Here is a 16,997-nt window from a genome sequence, read left to right on the forward strand (position 1 = left end):
GAGATGATGAAGATGAACAAGATGTGGGTGCATGATGACGAAGGTCACCATCACCGCAAGCTGGCCGCTGGAGAGGACGCTCCCCAGCATGCTGATCAAGGTCTCCATCGCTGTTTAGAAGCTCCAGCCAATCATCTAGCCGCCACAATATGGAAAACTAAAGGGTGTGACCTTCCTTGGAGGTGAGGTCACTGAAGAGAAAAATCCTCCACTGTCAATCACTACAAAAATGATAGGAAACTACGTCAATATCCACATGGATGGCTGACCAGCCCAAGCTCTTGTGGACTCTGGAGCATCATATTCAGTCATTTCGGAGAAGTACTGTTGCCAGTTGCAGAAAACCGTATTCGTCAACAACAAAATATCTCTGCTGAAGGTGTCTAATGGGAAATACGTAAAACCTACAGGAAGATAGGTCATTTGTGTGAGTATAAGTGGCCATACACAGCCCTTAGAATTTATCGTCTTACAAGAGTGTATTCATGATGTCATTCTCGGATGGAACTTTTTGAAAGCTTCTCAGGCGATTATAGATTGTGGTCACTCGAAGATTATTTTAGACCAGATGAGATACTGTGGACAGGAAGATGTGCATCCGAGTGTGTGGAGACTATGTGTGCTGGATGAAGTGATCATTCCTGCAGTCAGCGCTAGAAAGGTAACTGTCATGTGTCATCCCATGCATCAACCCACGGATCTTGTAGTGGAATGTAAGAGCAGCATACCACTGAAGAATAACTTGGTCATCCCAGCCTCTGTTGTCTCGTTTAAGAACAGATTCGGTGAATTGTGAATAGTTAACTGTTGCCGCGAACCGCAGATCCTTCCAAGATGCAAGTGCATAGCAAATGCTGAGCCGTTAATTGCAGAACAGCTGAATGTCATAGAAACCTCCCATGCCGAGTCTGTGGGCAAAATTAGTGCTACCACTAGGAGACAAGATCTTCTAGCACGACTATCACCAGATCTCACTAAGGAACAACAGAAGAAGCTACTTGCCATTCCTCAAGAATTCTCTGAATGCTTCAATCCAGAGGTGAAGAGCAAATTAGACAAATCGATAGTGAAGCACCGGATTAGTACTGGAGACCATCAACCAATAAGCCAGAGAGCATACCCCAATAAGCCAGAGAGCATACCGTGTGTCAGCAATGCAATGTCAAATAATTCGCGACAAGGTAGAGAAAATGATGAAGAACGACATTGTTCAGCCTTCGCAGAGCCCATGTTCATCACCAGTGGTCCTCGTCAGGAAGAAGGATGGCAGTTGGCGCTTTTGTGTTGATGACAGGAAGCTTAATAAGATAACTAAAAAGGATGTTTACCCTCTTCCACAAATTGACGATACACTAGATTGTCTGAAGGGGGCTAAGTTTTTCTCAACCATGGACACTTACTCAGGATACTGGCAAATCAAAGTATATGAGGCTGATCGTGAGAAAACTGCATTCATCACCCTTGAGGGCCTGTGTGAGTTCAAGGTAATGCTGTTTGGTTTGTGTAATGCACCAGCAACTTTCGAACGAATGATGGATAATCTTCTAAGGCACCTGAAGTGCATGATGTGTCTTTGTTATTTAGATGACATTATAGTGTCCTCAGAGACATTTGATTAACATATAAAAAGACTGAGGGGTGTTCTTAAGTGTCTCCAACAATGTGGACTGAAACTTAATCAAAAAAAATTGTGTCTTTGGAGCAAAAGAAATCAAAATATTTGGACACCTTGTGTCAAACGAAGGTGTGTGGCCAGACCCAGAAAAGGTGACATCTATAACGAAATTTCCTATTCCTAAAAGCATTAGAGATGTGAGAAGGTTCCCCGGATTATGTTCTTATTACCGTCATTTTATCAAAGACTTTTGTATCAAAGCCAGGCCACTCCAAGAGTTGTTAAAAGCTGATGCTAAATTTGTCTGTGGTGGTGCTCAACAAGATTCTTTCGGTGTGCTGCGAAAAGCTCTGATGACTGACCCTGTACTTGGTCTGTATGATGAGAGAGCGCATACAGAACTACACACAGATTCCAGTGGGTATGGGCTCAGTGCTGTTCTGGTGCAAGTTTCGGATGGAAAAGTACTTTTATATTCCATGGATCATTTGCACCATAGATTGTAATAATGTGGAATGAGACATTTTATATTCACATTACAAATTATTTTGTAAATAATGCTACATGCTGATCATTTACTTAAAGTGGCATAATGTGTACCTTCATAGCTGAATGGCCAGTGTAACAGAATATTATGCGAGGGGCTCGGGTTCGATTCCTGACCAGGTCAGAGATGATCACGATTGAGCAGCACATACTATTCTTACAGCATTTTTTGAGCAATGAAGACTTTCTTTTTCAAATCTGACTTGCCCCAGAAAACTAGCCCATATGACATTACAGAAAGCAAAGACACAAAATGTCAGATTACTGATTTCTCTCTTACCAACATTTGCAATTATTCTGGGTGTAAATGTGGCTGAGCTACATTGCTTTAGGAGCTCCAAATTGTGCTTTTTTCACTTTACATTATCATCAATACATATCTTAGACTTGTCATTGGTGTAGTACCTTCTGATGAGCAGAACTAAATATGTTGTGCCTGTTTGAAATTGAGATAGAGGCCATTCACAAAAGACCTGTAAATATACTTTTAAGAACATTGTTTACCATTTCTTCTGTTACTGCATGCCTGCTTATATTGATTACAATACTAGTGTCATCCACAAAAAGAACTAATTCTGCTTGTTGTGTATTAAGTACTGCTTGAAAAATTTTGTGGGTTAACTTGTAAATGGGATTCTCAGAAGAGCAACTCTTCTTAAATCCAAACTGTGATTTGCTGAGGGTATTATTGAAGCTCAGGTGAGATTATATTCTAGAATACATCACCTTCTCAAAAATTTACAATAAAGATGTCAGTTGTGATAAAGGTCAGTAGTTACTGACATCTCTCTATCACCTTCCCTGTAAAGGGATTTAAGAATGCATATTAGTGTCTCTCTGGAAAATGCCTTGACTTAGTGATGCATTAAATATTTCAGATAAAACAGGGTTTATTATATAGAAACAAATCTTTGGTTCTCTACTGGACACATGATCACATCCAGTTGAGCATTTATTTTTGAGAGAATACATAATTTTCTTAATTTCAGGAGGAGAGCTGCTTTTTCAACACTCTGCTGTAATTTTTATCTTTAACTGTTTGTCCCTTTATTTAGGAAATGGTTATTAAACATAAATGGCAACTCTGTCTCACCTTTTACAGGCCTTCCATTTAATTCAATAGTGATGTTATCCCGTTCTATGCCTGACTGTACAGTCTCATTTCACTGCACTCCATGTGGCCTTAAGTCTGTGGTTGGAATTACTAATTCCTGACATAATGTGCAAGTTCCTCGATTTTTAATAACTTTTCTTGGTAATGTTTAGTAGTAGTAGTAGTAGTAGTAGTAGTTGTTGTTGTTGTTGTTGTTGTTGTAGTTGTTGTTGTTTGCAACTACTGCAGGATCTCTTAATTGTTCTTTGGTTAAAACAACAGTTGGGACCGCAATAACATTTGTTTTTTATGGCCAGTTTTGACTTTGTTAAAGCCATCCTCAGTTTTTATTTATTTATTTATTTATTTATTTTTGGCCCCTGTGGCTAGCACTGGCAGCTCCTCCGTTTTTCATGTGTTACCAAGATCCCAGTGTATGATTGTGGTAACATGTGGAAAACTGAGGAGCTGCTAGCACCAGCCATAAGGAGGCCAAAAATCTGAGGATGGCTTTAACATAAGTCGAAACCGATCATAATAAACAAATGTTATTGTGATCTTGACTGTTGTTTCAACGAAAGTATAGCACCAGATCCCTGCGCTCCATGGACAGTGTTGTCTAAATTTATCTACTTGATCTTGCCAACAGATCTACTTCCCTTTTCCTTTTACAGGATAGTTTACTCCCTCTAGTGATCCATGATTTTTTATATAGCTAATTAGCTTATGTGGAAAGCTATTTTCAAATAATGAAATTAATTTATCATGGAATAGATAAAATTTTATGCCACCATTTGGTTCGTTACAAATTTCATCCCAAGTCATCTAGAGTAAACCAATTTGGAAACATCTGTTATGGAGTGATTAATTATTCTGATTGCCACTGAATACCTATTGCAACTGTGTAGGGAGAAAATTTATTACTGGGTATTTAGTTATTTTCTTGCTTTGAGATTCAGCAAAAAAAAAAAAACAACAAACAATTGGGGTCCTACTGTCTTTACCCACCTGTATTGGAAACTTAATTACTGAGATCAAATTGCAGAATCAAAGAAAGGTTTCCAGATCAATTTTCCTATCAGAATCCTTTACAAAATCTACACTGAAATCACCGCAGACTATTAACTGTCAATTTTGACCATATATGTAATTGGATAAATTAAAAAATCTACTCATCAAGCGGCAGCATAACATACACATAAAACTATGATATAATAATGCAAATTTTCGAATCAGTGGCTCCTTCTTCAGGCAGAAGGGTTGAAGGGGGAGGAACAGAGGTGAAGGAAAAATTTCTCATCCTCTCCGGTAAGTCTCCCCTGTCCTGAAGTTGTGTGTGACTTTCCCCGAAATCTACCCCTTTTCCTAGACCACTCCTGTACTTTTCCTTCACCCCTCTTCCTTCCCCTTCAACCCTTCTGCATGAAGCAGGAGCTGCTGGCTCTGAAAGTTTACCTAATTATAACTTTCTTTTTTTTTTTGTGTGTGTGTGTGTGTGTGTGTGTGTGTGTGTGTGTGTGTGTGTGTGTGTGTGTGTGTGTGTCTTCAGCCGCTGCTTGGTGAGTATCTAGTGAGAAATCCAAATTCCTCATAGACACATCAAAGTTTCTCAGCAGGGATCTATATATAGTTACAATTAAAAGTGATCTATTTTTCAGTATTAATTCACAAGCAAACACTTCTTTGTGCTGATCACTAGAAAATCTAATTCTCTCAATGTTTCTGAACTTATGTTCTGTCTCAATATATACTGATAAGCCAAAACATTATGACCACTGCACACTGTGACACTGGATGCCCCCTGGTGGTGTAGCAGGCACGTATCGTGGTAACAAAAATGTGTGTAAGCGGAGCAGACCCAGACAGGTGATCACCCTAGTGAATATATGGGCTGCAAATGGGGAAATCCATTGAGATAAGCGACATCAACAAAGGGCAGATTATTATTAAGCAGATACTGAAAATGGCAAAGCTGATTGAATGTTTTCTTGTTCTGTTGCCATGAGCATCTACAGAAGGAGGTAAAAGGACAGTGAAACTAGCAGTAGGCACTAAGTGGTTGGGCATGCACGACTCTTCACAAAATATGGGATTTGGGGGCTTGCCTGCTCTGTAAAGTAGGATAGATGGTGATCTTTGGCATCTCTCCCAAAAGAGCACATTGCTAGTGCACACACAAGTGTTTTGGGACACACCATTCATTGTACATCATTGAACATGGAGGTCCACAGCAGACCACCCCTACCTGCTCACTTGTTGGCCCAACGACATCATGAATTAAAACTGCAATGGGCACAAGACCATTAGGATTCAACCATCGATCAATGGAAACATGTTTGCTCCTTGAGTGAATCACATTTTTGCCACACTAGATCAATGGTCGTCTCCACATACACCATCAATGAGGTGAACAGTGGCTCGAAACATGCAGTGTGCCACAAACACAGGCTGGTGGAGAAGTATTATGCAATGGGAGACATTCTCCTGTGCTTGCATGGGACATGTGGTAGTAATTGAAGACACGCCGACACTTCAAACCACCTGCATCCCTTCATAATTGATATCTTCCCCGACAATGATGTCACCTTTCAGCAGTATAACTGTCCATGTCTCAGATCCATCACCACCCTAAAGTGGTTTGAGGAGCATTATAGTGAATTCATGTTGATGTCTCTGTGACCAAATTCACCTGATGTAAATCCTATGGAACCAGTCTTGGTCGCTATCGGGTGCCAACACCACATAAGCAAATCAGAGGCCCGTTATTTACAAGAGTTACATGACCTGTGTGTAGACATCTAATGCCATGTACCTCCACAAACCTATCGACGAACCATCAGATCCCTGATACACAGAATCAGTGATTAATTTTCGTTCAAAAGATGCACAAACAAGCTATTAAGCAGATGGTCATAATGTTTGGGCTCATCAGTGTATGTAACAACTCTTGCTTTTCCCATATTAGTTCTACATGAGTAAGATGCAGGAATGCAATACTTCATATTTAACTTATCTAACTCTGTGGTTATGTGATGCTCAGATAGCTATAGGATGTCTGTCTTTTCAGAGTTCCCTAAATTTTCCAAACAGACAAGGAGCTCTTCTAATCGTATCACTCAATCTTCTAATAATCTGATGAAATAAGCTAATCTTAGTTTTCTGCTCATTCTTATTCATTTTGTGGTGCTCGTCCGTTATTTTAAATTCTTTCACAACAGGAGCTTAATTCTGATTCCAACCTAAAAAAAAAAAGGTTCTGCGACACTAGGGACCACAGAGATCTTGCTTTCTGTGATGGTGTGCCCAACCCCCTACCCTCCCACACATTTTCTGCAAGAAGCTCAGCCAATCTACATTTCCCCTCTCTTATTCAGATGTACACTGCATCTAGTATATTCCCACCTCTGAACTGCAACAACAGACACTGCTCTCAATTAAGTGCTCACATGCCTCACAGCAGTGTTAACACAGGTTGGTCACAGCACTGTAGGACATTCACAAAACTACTAAGTTTATGTGTGAAGGAGGAGGGGGGGATTATTATTCTATTTATTTCAGGTCACCCCTAATGCTGTAGAATAAATTTCTTTTATTTCATGTCTATGTTCACAAACCTGTAGGTCTTCAGACTACAGGTTTCAGTCAGCAATGAAAATCTTCACAATTAAGGTGATCTACGAACTTATGCAACTTATTTATAGTCTGTTGTTAGTTTTTTGTGTGTTCATTGGCTCACAATCATTATGTTTCAACATGCTCAGGAATGCCTCACTACACTTATGAAAACTTCTTTTCCTTGGTGGTAATACAACACCAACACTGTATATCTTGTATGTACATTGATGAACTCAGTCATCCACCTTTAATTAATATGAGAGGCAACCACATTTTTTATGGCTGCATAAGGACCTTGATCCTTTGCCAGAGTACAGTTAGTCATGAACTGGAAAGAAAATTTTGTTATAAGTAATATGTACATGAACTACTCTGTTTTATTAATTACTAACTTCACACAATGGTACATGTACTATCAGACTGTTGTCAGTTGGCCTAGTTAATTAAGAGTTGACACCAATAGGCTATGGTGTATTCACTGCAAACTATTATCACATCTTTTTCTGTATTATATTACTTATAAAATAATTGTGTAATTGCTCTGTAGTATTAGTCTAACTTCCTGACATTTGCATTAACAAATCAGTCAGCAGTTATTGAATAGCAGGTGCCAATTTTGAGTGTTAAATGATATTATTAACACATGTTTATAAATTACAACGAAAACTAACAGATTGTAGTAACTGACTCTCCCTTGGGCTACAATGTAAGTAATGAAGTCACATTCTATTACACACACTGTGGTACATTATGCATTTTACCCTAACTAATACAGTATCCTGCAGTAGAAAAATTCATTTAGTTTCTCTTCTGATGGGCATACATCATTAGCTAAACGGAAGGAGGTCTTGTATGTAACACAAACAATAGCTGACACAATAATGATATGGAAGTATGCCCCAGTAATGAAAAGGATATCAACCCAAATAACAGACTATAACCAGCCCTACAACATGATGCTTCCTTATGCCTAATAACTGGTGTATATAACTTAATACAAATATTAAATTAAACAGTTACTAATTTTATCTGCAATATTAAAAAATAATTAGTTGCTCTGAAACAATGTTGAGATTTGTGCGCCAGGATGCATTAGACAAATAAATTAAAATGTTATGTTCTGTGGTAAGTCCTTCTGGAATTCCATTCTTGATTGGTGTATTAGTTTACATATCTAAGAAAGTACAAATATTCCTGACAACAGAAGCTTTATCGGAAGTACAACAAAAGATATACTTAACACTGAAAATAGTAAATAATCCTGTTCATCATCTATCATAATACTTTAGCCATAAGAGTGAAGTCTCATGAAAGCCTTGCATTAGATGTCTGGAACTCCACCCTATACCCCCTCTGCATTTATACTCCACAGCCAACATATGGTGCATGGCAGAGTGCACCTTGTACCACTGCTAGTCATTCACTCTCTTGTTCCACTTGCAAATGGAAAAATGACTGTCCATATGCTTCTTTGTGAGTGCAGATTCTCTTATCTTGTGTTTGCGACCCTCACATGAGGGATTGTGTAAGTACTTTTGGATTAAAGAAGATCACTCACTAAAAGGCAGAAGCATTCAGAGGCACATACAAAAGAAAAAAAAAATGCCAGCTTTTGGAGTATTCCTTTTACGAGCTAGAGTAAAATATACATGGAAAAAAATGCGCGTGCACACACACACAAAATATACATGGAAAAAAATGCGCGTACACACACACACACACACACACACACACACACACACACACACACACACACACACACACACACACACACAACCCTATATGGTCAGCGCATTTACTGTTCATCCAGCCGGCACCATGTAGGGACATAGGCATATTTGTGGGTGTCTACTTGTTTCCTGTGTGTATTTTGGTCTAGCTCAAAAAAGGATACCTCTAAAAACTAGCAAGTTTTCTTTCTTGCGTGTGTGACATACAATTACAGTGCTTCTGCCTTTCAGTATGTGGTCTCCTTCAATCCAAAAGTACTTACATTCTACCTTCCTACATTTACATGTGATATATATTGATGGCAGAAAGATCTCCACGGTAGCAGAGCACAGAACACACATTTCAATTTGAAGAAACCAAGAGGCTGTGTACGGCGAAAGGTTTTGGGACTCTCTTATTAAAGAGGCAGTGGAGATATGTCAGTGATAACCTGGTCAACCAGGATAGTGGCTTCCAACTCAGCACCACATGGAACACAACATTATCAAGAATAAGATGAGAGCACACCGATGGAGGCAGGTCTGTGGCGGCGGATGGAATAAACAGGCCACACCGAGACAAGACGCCAGGACCTGGTGACCGCGGCTCCTCCCCGCCATGCGCTGCTACGCTGATTCTACTTGCACCTGATTCGCCCAACCGGTGCCGAGGATGCAGACAAGCTCGTAGTCCAGCAGCTACAAAGAACTGGACGAGACGTGAACCCGACACTTCGCCTGAAGGTGGCAAGTAAGGAACTTCCTGAAATGTTACTTGAGAACACATTGACTCAGCTGTCAACCCAAGAAGATTTTATCATTGGTGATAATAGTTCAAAAGAAAACGCCTTGCAGTACATGGAAGAGTCAGTTTTGAGAAATCCTTACCAGATTAATTTTCATCTAAGAACCTCCTGTTAAATAAGGAAAATCATTAAATCTTTGAAAAATAAATGTTCTGTTGGGGTAGATGACATCTATAACAAGATATTAAAAAAATGTGGAGCAGTTACAGCTGATATCCTGAATCACATCTGTAATGCATCACTAACTCAAGGTATTTTCCCAGACAGGTTAAAATACGCCACTGTCAAGCCTCTCTACAAAAAAGGGGACACCAAAAATGTCAATAATTACTGGACAGTATCCTTGCTCACAGCATTTTCAAAAACTGTCGAGGAAGCAATGTACCCAAGAGTGGTTGGCCATGTCAGCAGTAATGGGATACTTAGTAAACCACAGCTTGGATTTCAAAAATGCTGTTCCACTGAGACAGCAATGTACAATTTCACTGCCCACATAATAGTGTGTTTAAATAGTAAAATGTCACCAATAGGAATCTTCTGTGACTTATCCAAAGCATTTGATTGAGTGAACCATGGCATTATGTTAAAAAAATTGTGGTTCTATGGTATAAATCGAATAGCATATTAGTGGTTTAAGTTATATCTACACAACAGGAAGCAAACAGTTTCTTTATATGGTTTAAGTGATTTAAGGAAGTTTCCCACTTCATCTAACTGGGGTGAAATTACACTCCTGGAAATTGAAATAAGAACACCGTGAATTCATTGTCCCAGGAAGGGGAAACTTTATTGACACATTCCTGGGGTCAGATACATCACATGATCACACTGACACAACCACAGGCACATAGACACAGGCAACAGAGCATGCACAATGTCGGCACTAGTACAGTGTATATCCACCTTTCGCAGCAATGCAGGCTGCTATTCTCCCATGGAGACGATCGTAGAGATGCTGGATGTAGTCCTGTGGAACGGCTTGCCATGCCATTTCCACCTGGCGCCTCAGTTGGACCAGCGTTCGTGCTGGACGTGCAGACCGCGTGAGACGACGCTTCATCCAGTCCCAAACATGCTCAATGGGGGACAGATCCGGAGATCTTGCTGGCCAGGGTAGTTGACTTACACCTTCTAGAGCACGTTGGGTGGCACGGGATACATGCGGACGTGCATTGTCCTGTTGGAACAGCAAGTTCCCTTGCCGGTCTAGGAATGGTAGAACGATGGGTTCGATGACGGTTTGCATGTACCGTGCACTATTCAGTGTCCCCTCGACGATCACCAGTGGTGTACGGCCAGTGTAGGACATCGCTCCCCACACCATGATGCTGGGTGTTGGCCCTGTGTGCCTCGGTCGTATGCAGTCCTGATTGTGGCGCTCACCTGCACGGCGCCAAACACGCATACGACCATCATTGGCACCAAGGCAGAAGCGACTCTCATCGCTGAAGACGACACGTCTCCATTCGTCCCTCCATTCACGCCTGTCGCGACACCACTGGAGGCGGGCTGCACGATGTTGGGGCGTGAGCGGAAGACGGCCTAACAGTGTGCGGGACCGTAGCCCAGCTTCATGGAGACGGTTGCGAATGGTCCTCGCCGATACCCCAGGAGCAACAGTGTCCCTAATTTGCTGGGAAGTGGCGGTGCGGTCCCCTACGGCACTGCGTAGGATCCTACGGTCTTGGCGTGCATCCGTGCGTCGCTGCAGTCCGGTCCCAGGTCGACGGGCACGTGCACCTTCCGCCGACCACTGGCGACAACATCGATGTACTGTGGAGACCTCACGCCCCACGTGTTGAGCAATTCGGCGGTACGTCCACCCGGCCTCCCGCATGCCCACTATACGCCCTCGCTCAAAGTCCGTCAACTGCACATACGGTTCACATCCACGCTGTCGCGGCATGCTACCAGTGTTAAAGACTGCGATGGAGCTCCGTATGCCACGGCAAACTGGCTGACACTGACGGCGGCGGTGCACAAATGCTGCGCAGCTAGCGCCATTCGACGGCCAACACCGCGGGTCCTGGTGTGTCCGCTGTGCTGTGCGTGTGATCATTGCTTGTACAGCCCTCTCGCAGTGTCCGGAGCAAGTATGGTGGGTCTGACACACCGGTGTCAATGTGTTCTTTTTTCCATTTCCAGGAGTGTACATTAGGTGTTCCACAGGGTTTGATCATGGGTCCCCTTCTGTTATTGATGTATGTGAATGACCTCCCTCCTTATCTGAAACAAGAAGCTAAACTGACACTGTTTGCTGATGATACAAGCATCATTATTAATCCAGTAAAAGAAACTCCAATATAAAATGATACAAATAACATCTTTGGAAAATTTATTGACTGGTTTTCTGTGAATGGATTTTCTCTGAACTTTGAAAAACCACAGTATGTCCAATTTTCTACTGCAAGGAGTACAGTTCCTTCATCAAAAATATAACACATAAACAGAACTCGGTAGCCAGGGTAGATCATGCTAAGTTTTTGGGAGTATATATATGTGGATGAGAACCGCAATTGGAAAATTCATATTTTGGATCTCCTAAAGCGACTAGGTGAAGCAACGTTTGCAACCAGAATAATTGCTAATTTTGAGAATATAGAAATTAGCAAGCTAACTTACTTTGCATACTTTCAGTATCTGATGTCATACGGAATAATATTTTGGGGTAACTCAACATTTATTGCAAAAAGTATTCACTGCTCAAAAGAAAGTGGTTACAATAATGTGTGGGGCTCACAGTCGCACATCTTGTAGACATCTCTTTAAAAGGTCGGGAATTCTTGTAACAGCGTCACAGTACATTTACTCAGTAATGAAATTTGTTCTCAACAACATGGACCAGTTTAAAAAAATAGTGACATTCATGATACAATACCAGAAGAAAGAAAGACTTACACTATCCTCTACTTAACCTATTGTTGGCACGGGAAGGGGTAAAATATGCTGCTGTAAAACTTTTCGATAAATTACCAGACGGCAGTAACAGTTTTAAAAATAAACTGAAATCTCCTTGACAATTCCTTCTATACCACAGATGAATTCTTGAATAGGAACAAATAAATCTATAGGTATTTAATATATGTATTTTGTGCAATTTTTAGGCCATGGGGTAGCTAACAAAAATTTTAAGCTCTTCTTTTTAAAATAAATAACAAGAAGGAGGCCTTCATTCATGTGTGCATTTCTTATGCACTTGACACGTTCCACATCAAAATGGTTACTATGAGGTTGATCAATAGAACACTTAACTAACTAAATCAAGGGAAGTAGGAGTTGAGAAGGGAGTGAGACTGGGTTGCAGATTGTCTGGAACATTATGCAACCTGTATGTTTGGCAAGCAGAAACAGAAACTGAACAGAAGTTGGAAAAGGTAATTAAATGTTCAAGAAGAAGAATTAAAAACTTTAAAAGTTTGCCAATGCCACTGTACTTCTTTAAAAGACAGCAAATGACTTGGAAGACTTGTTGAAAGGAATGGAGTCTTGAGAAGAGGTTGCAAGATTAATGTCAATGAAAGAAAAATGAATTAAGTCAAACAATACCGAAGGAATTAGATGAAAGTGAGACACTAAAGGCAGCAGATGAGTTTTGCTATTTGGGCAGTAAAATAACTGATGGCTGAAACAGAGTGGCTATAAAATCCAGACTGGCAACAAATACAAGGAAAGCATTTAAGAAAGAGAAACTTGCAAACAATTAACATAAATTCCAATGTTTGTAAGTCCTTTCTGAAGGTATCTGTATGTAGTGTAACAATAAGCAACTCAGACAAAAAGAGAATAGATGCTTTTCAAATATTATATACAGAAAACACTGATGGTTAAATGGGTAAATCGGGTAACTAAGGATGGGGTACCAAACTTGACTAAAAGGAAGGGTCAGCTAATAGGACACATCCCGAGGCATCAAGAAATCACGTATTTGGTAATGTAGGTAAGTGGGTGGGGAGGGCGGAGGAGATTGTAAAAGAGAGACCACGGGATGGTAAGCAGTAGCTATGCAGAAATGAAAAGGCTTGCAGAGGACAGATTAATGCAAAGAATGTGTCAAACAGTCTTTGGAAAAAGGATCACATCAACCATTTGATGTCTGGAACAATTACTTGTTCATGTGGTGCAAAACACACATGGAAAGGTATTAGGGTAAAACAGGCACTTAAACTTTGCTTAATAATCTATCAATATTTAATAACTTTTTACGTTTTTGGGAGTTACAAGTCATAACAACCTCAACAGACTTAATGCCTGTTAACACTATTCAGAATGTAAAGATCACCACATGCTTTTTAGTCGAGTGTATTTAGCTATGTCATCTTACATGACAAGCTCTTTCTAAAAATGTTTTCTACACGTTTTATCATACAACTTGACCATTCCTTTTCAAAATCTACTTTACCCTGCTACTTGAGTAAATTTGTGTTTTCCTTTACATTAGTGGCTATTTTTTTACTTCACTCACAGAGTTATAAATCTTAAACATCCCTTTAAATTTTTTATAGCTTCTGTGAATGTATCAAAATTGTTTAAATGAGATCAACTGAAATTCATTGGCAGTTTACACAATAAGAGCTATTTCCTGTAGCAATTCCCAGTTTCCGTAATAATGCGTCGGTGTCAAGTTTAACTGATCAACTTGGTTAAGAAGGGTGAAGTTTGAGATATTATTCTGAATAAAGGATTTACTTTTATCACTGCAATCACAAACTATAAATTTTACTCTGTTTATTTCATCATAAACATTGGTGTTTTATTTGCCAACACTACTGTGTGTTTTCATGGCAACAACATGCATTAGTCTGGTGTACACAATGATACATTAAAATGTTACTATATTGAATTTCTGCAACATCAGTTTTATCAGGTGAAAGCAAATGATTTAGTTTAAATTGCTTAACTGTCATTCTCTGTTGTGAATCTTAAGAAATTACTAACACAACCATAAGCAGCCATACATTTTTTTATTTATTTCTCTTACCCACAAACGTTTGAAACTGTCAGTGGAGGTCTGTAAATTGTAATAATTTAAAGTGTGCTTGCAGGAAGTAACAGTCGACATGAATGCACTTCCATATGTTGATATACACAAATTATTGTCTACAGTTCTGAACTTGGACTCTTTGTTACCCATATGGCAATTCCGCGTTTTCCAAATGCCTTTTGCGAAAGCATACTACACATTTATGATCTTCTAGCTCCAATATTTGGGTTCCCATATTTAAATAACGTACAAGTTAGCGGAAGCAATGAATATGTTACACAGTTTACCAAACATTATTTACTTGCTTTCATTATTCTGTAAGATATTTATAACATTATACATAAGTTCCACACTTTCTCTGGTACACTAACATTTTTTTCACCTTGTTTATCTGTTTGTAACCCATCTGAATAACTGTTTGCGTGTCAATAATAGTCACACCAAACCCCCGCATTGCTTTGTATTTCCTCAACTACCAGTAGGAATTTCACTTGACGAGAAACACTTTCTGCAGTTGAACATTGAACTTCCATGTGACACACACACACACACACACACACACACACACACACACAAATTATGATCACAATCACTCTCAATGTAAAAATCTACATCCACGCCCATAGTATGTTAACCACCGTTAAGTTTATAGCAGAACATACTTTTCACTATATCAGTTACTAGCGCTTCTTTCCGTTCCATTCACATTGGGAGCCGGGGATTGAATTATTCATTAAAAACTTCGGGCACTAGTCTTTTCCTCGCAGTTCTTACAGTAGCTATACATCTTGGGGTTGTAGTATGTTCTTAGATTCACTATTTAAAGCTATTTCCTGGAACGTAATAAATAGAATTTCTGGGGTTTATCTGTGTACATACATATGGTTATTAAGAACACAATTTGAGACACCACAATAGGGCATAAACGCTATGAGGAAACAAAAACGACATGACCTCAAGCAGAAAGAAGAGTATTCTTACGTTGGAACCACCTTTCGCTAATAGGTAAATCAAACTATCTACACCATCCATTGCTTTCAATGTCTCATTCATTCCTGTGCCGTTAGCATCTAGATCCAACTTCTTGACCTACGATGGGAATGCTTTTAAAAAATTACATATTTTCTAACTTACTTTATTGTTATGCTTTCAAACATACGCGTTTACATAAACTTCGCTGTTCCGGAGATAGTACTATTTCTCAGTTATAGATGAGTGAATTTGACCTGGTTTCTGCCACTAGTTTCGAAAATGTTAGTGGGTGCCTTCAATAAATAATGTTGCACACCTCGAATGACAGAAGATTTTGCTACGGAGTCGCCAAACACGATTATTGAAGAACATAACACGTATAACCGGATGTGCATTGTGAAAAATCTTTTTCTCAAACACTGTGTGAATAAAAAATGTGTGACTGATGATGATTTTCACTGCAATAAACCACTGCTTTTTCCCTTGTGTCAGTGTACAAAATTATCATCAGTCATTTTTGTGTGAAAAAGTTTAAGTTTTCGCGTATTTATTTTCTTTTCCTGCTAAACTAATATTCTTGTAGCCTTTCATCAGCGAATGCGGTGGCGATTGTAAAATTTAATAGGTATGATACTTCTGCAATTATGTAAAATATGCTCTATTTCCAACAAGTACATGTTAATTTGCAACTCGTACCACTTCGTGAAACATTTCTCCATTGACAGTTACAACAAAACTGATTTTGAACGCAACTGCAGCGACAACGTTTAAGAACTCGAATGTCAAACTGCAACCTTAAGCTCTACGCAATAACACCACAGACCACTGATGTTTACAACCTGCACATGATACAAACACTGTCTATGACTGAATTTCTACATATCTTTCCAAAGTGTTTTCTATCAAGGCACTACCTTTTTGTTACTTTATTTTATTATGCAATAGGCAAGTGAAGTATCGTTTAACTATATACATTACAAATACAGTGCATTTCTTTGTAGTTTGGTTTGATTTATTACTTGATTAACTTTAGCACCAAGTCTGTGTTGTTCACCACCCATGGCTGGATAGACTGCGTCAAAACTTACAAAATTGATAAATACAAATAATTCGTAACAATACAAATTTTACCTTATATACATTAAGCTGCTATTGACATGTGAGTTTAAAAAAAGGCTGAATACCGTAAAGTGGACTAGTTTTAAGTCTCTTACAAATTTGTTCTTGAAAATCTCTCGTGGCAAGATCTGCACTTACTTGGATAGAGATCTGAACATACTCAGAGCAACGTACGGAACGCTATCTTTCAATCAACAGGTTAATATGTTTATTATCTCTTTGTTGTGGGTATTTTGGTCATGTTTGTTGTGCCTCTTGCTGAGGGAATCTAGATTTTCCTTAATCTGAAGTGACACAAAAGTACATAATAACTATAAACAATCATTATCTACAATTTTCTGAATAATGGCCTACATTTCTCCTATCTCCCACTTCATATCATGATCATTATTGTTTTTTTAAAAATAATAATACTTTCTTGCAGCCTGCAGAGTGACCCCATAGTAACACTCTACAGCTGATACAGTTGTGAAACAACGAAGAATATACTATTAGGAGATGCCGATCAGTTATCGAGTGTTTCAGTTTTCCCAGGAGGTAT

The 16,997-nt window shown here is 39.3% G+C and overlaps 1 protein-coding gene across 1 annotated transcript in view; it reads right to left on the reverse strand.

Moving 5' to 3' along the window:
* The window catches only part of LOC126236323 (T-cell activation inhibitor, mitochondrial-like), a 356,623-nt gene extending 340,446 nt beyond the window's left edge, over nt 1–16,177 (reverse strand). The window contains exon 1 of the mRNA XM_049945539.1: nt 16,034–16,177. Coding sequence (XP_049801496.1) covers nt 16,034–16,056 — 23 coding nt within the window. The 5' untranslated portion in view covers nt 16,057–16,177. The remainder of the gene's footprint in view (nt 1–16,033) is intronic.
* Between the last annotated feature and the right edge of the window lie 820 nt (nt 16,178–16,997).

Source organism: Schistocerca nitens, chromosome 2 (assembly GCF_023898315.1).
Source record: "Schistocerca nitens isolate TAMUIC-IGC-003100 chromosome 2, iqSchNite1.1, whole genome shotgun sequence".
NCBI classification, from domain to species: Eukaryota; Metazoa; Arthropoda; class Insecta; order Orthoptera; family Acrididae; genus Schistocerca; species Schistocerca nitens.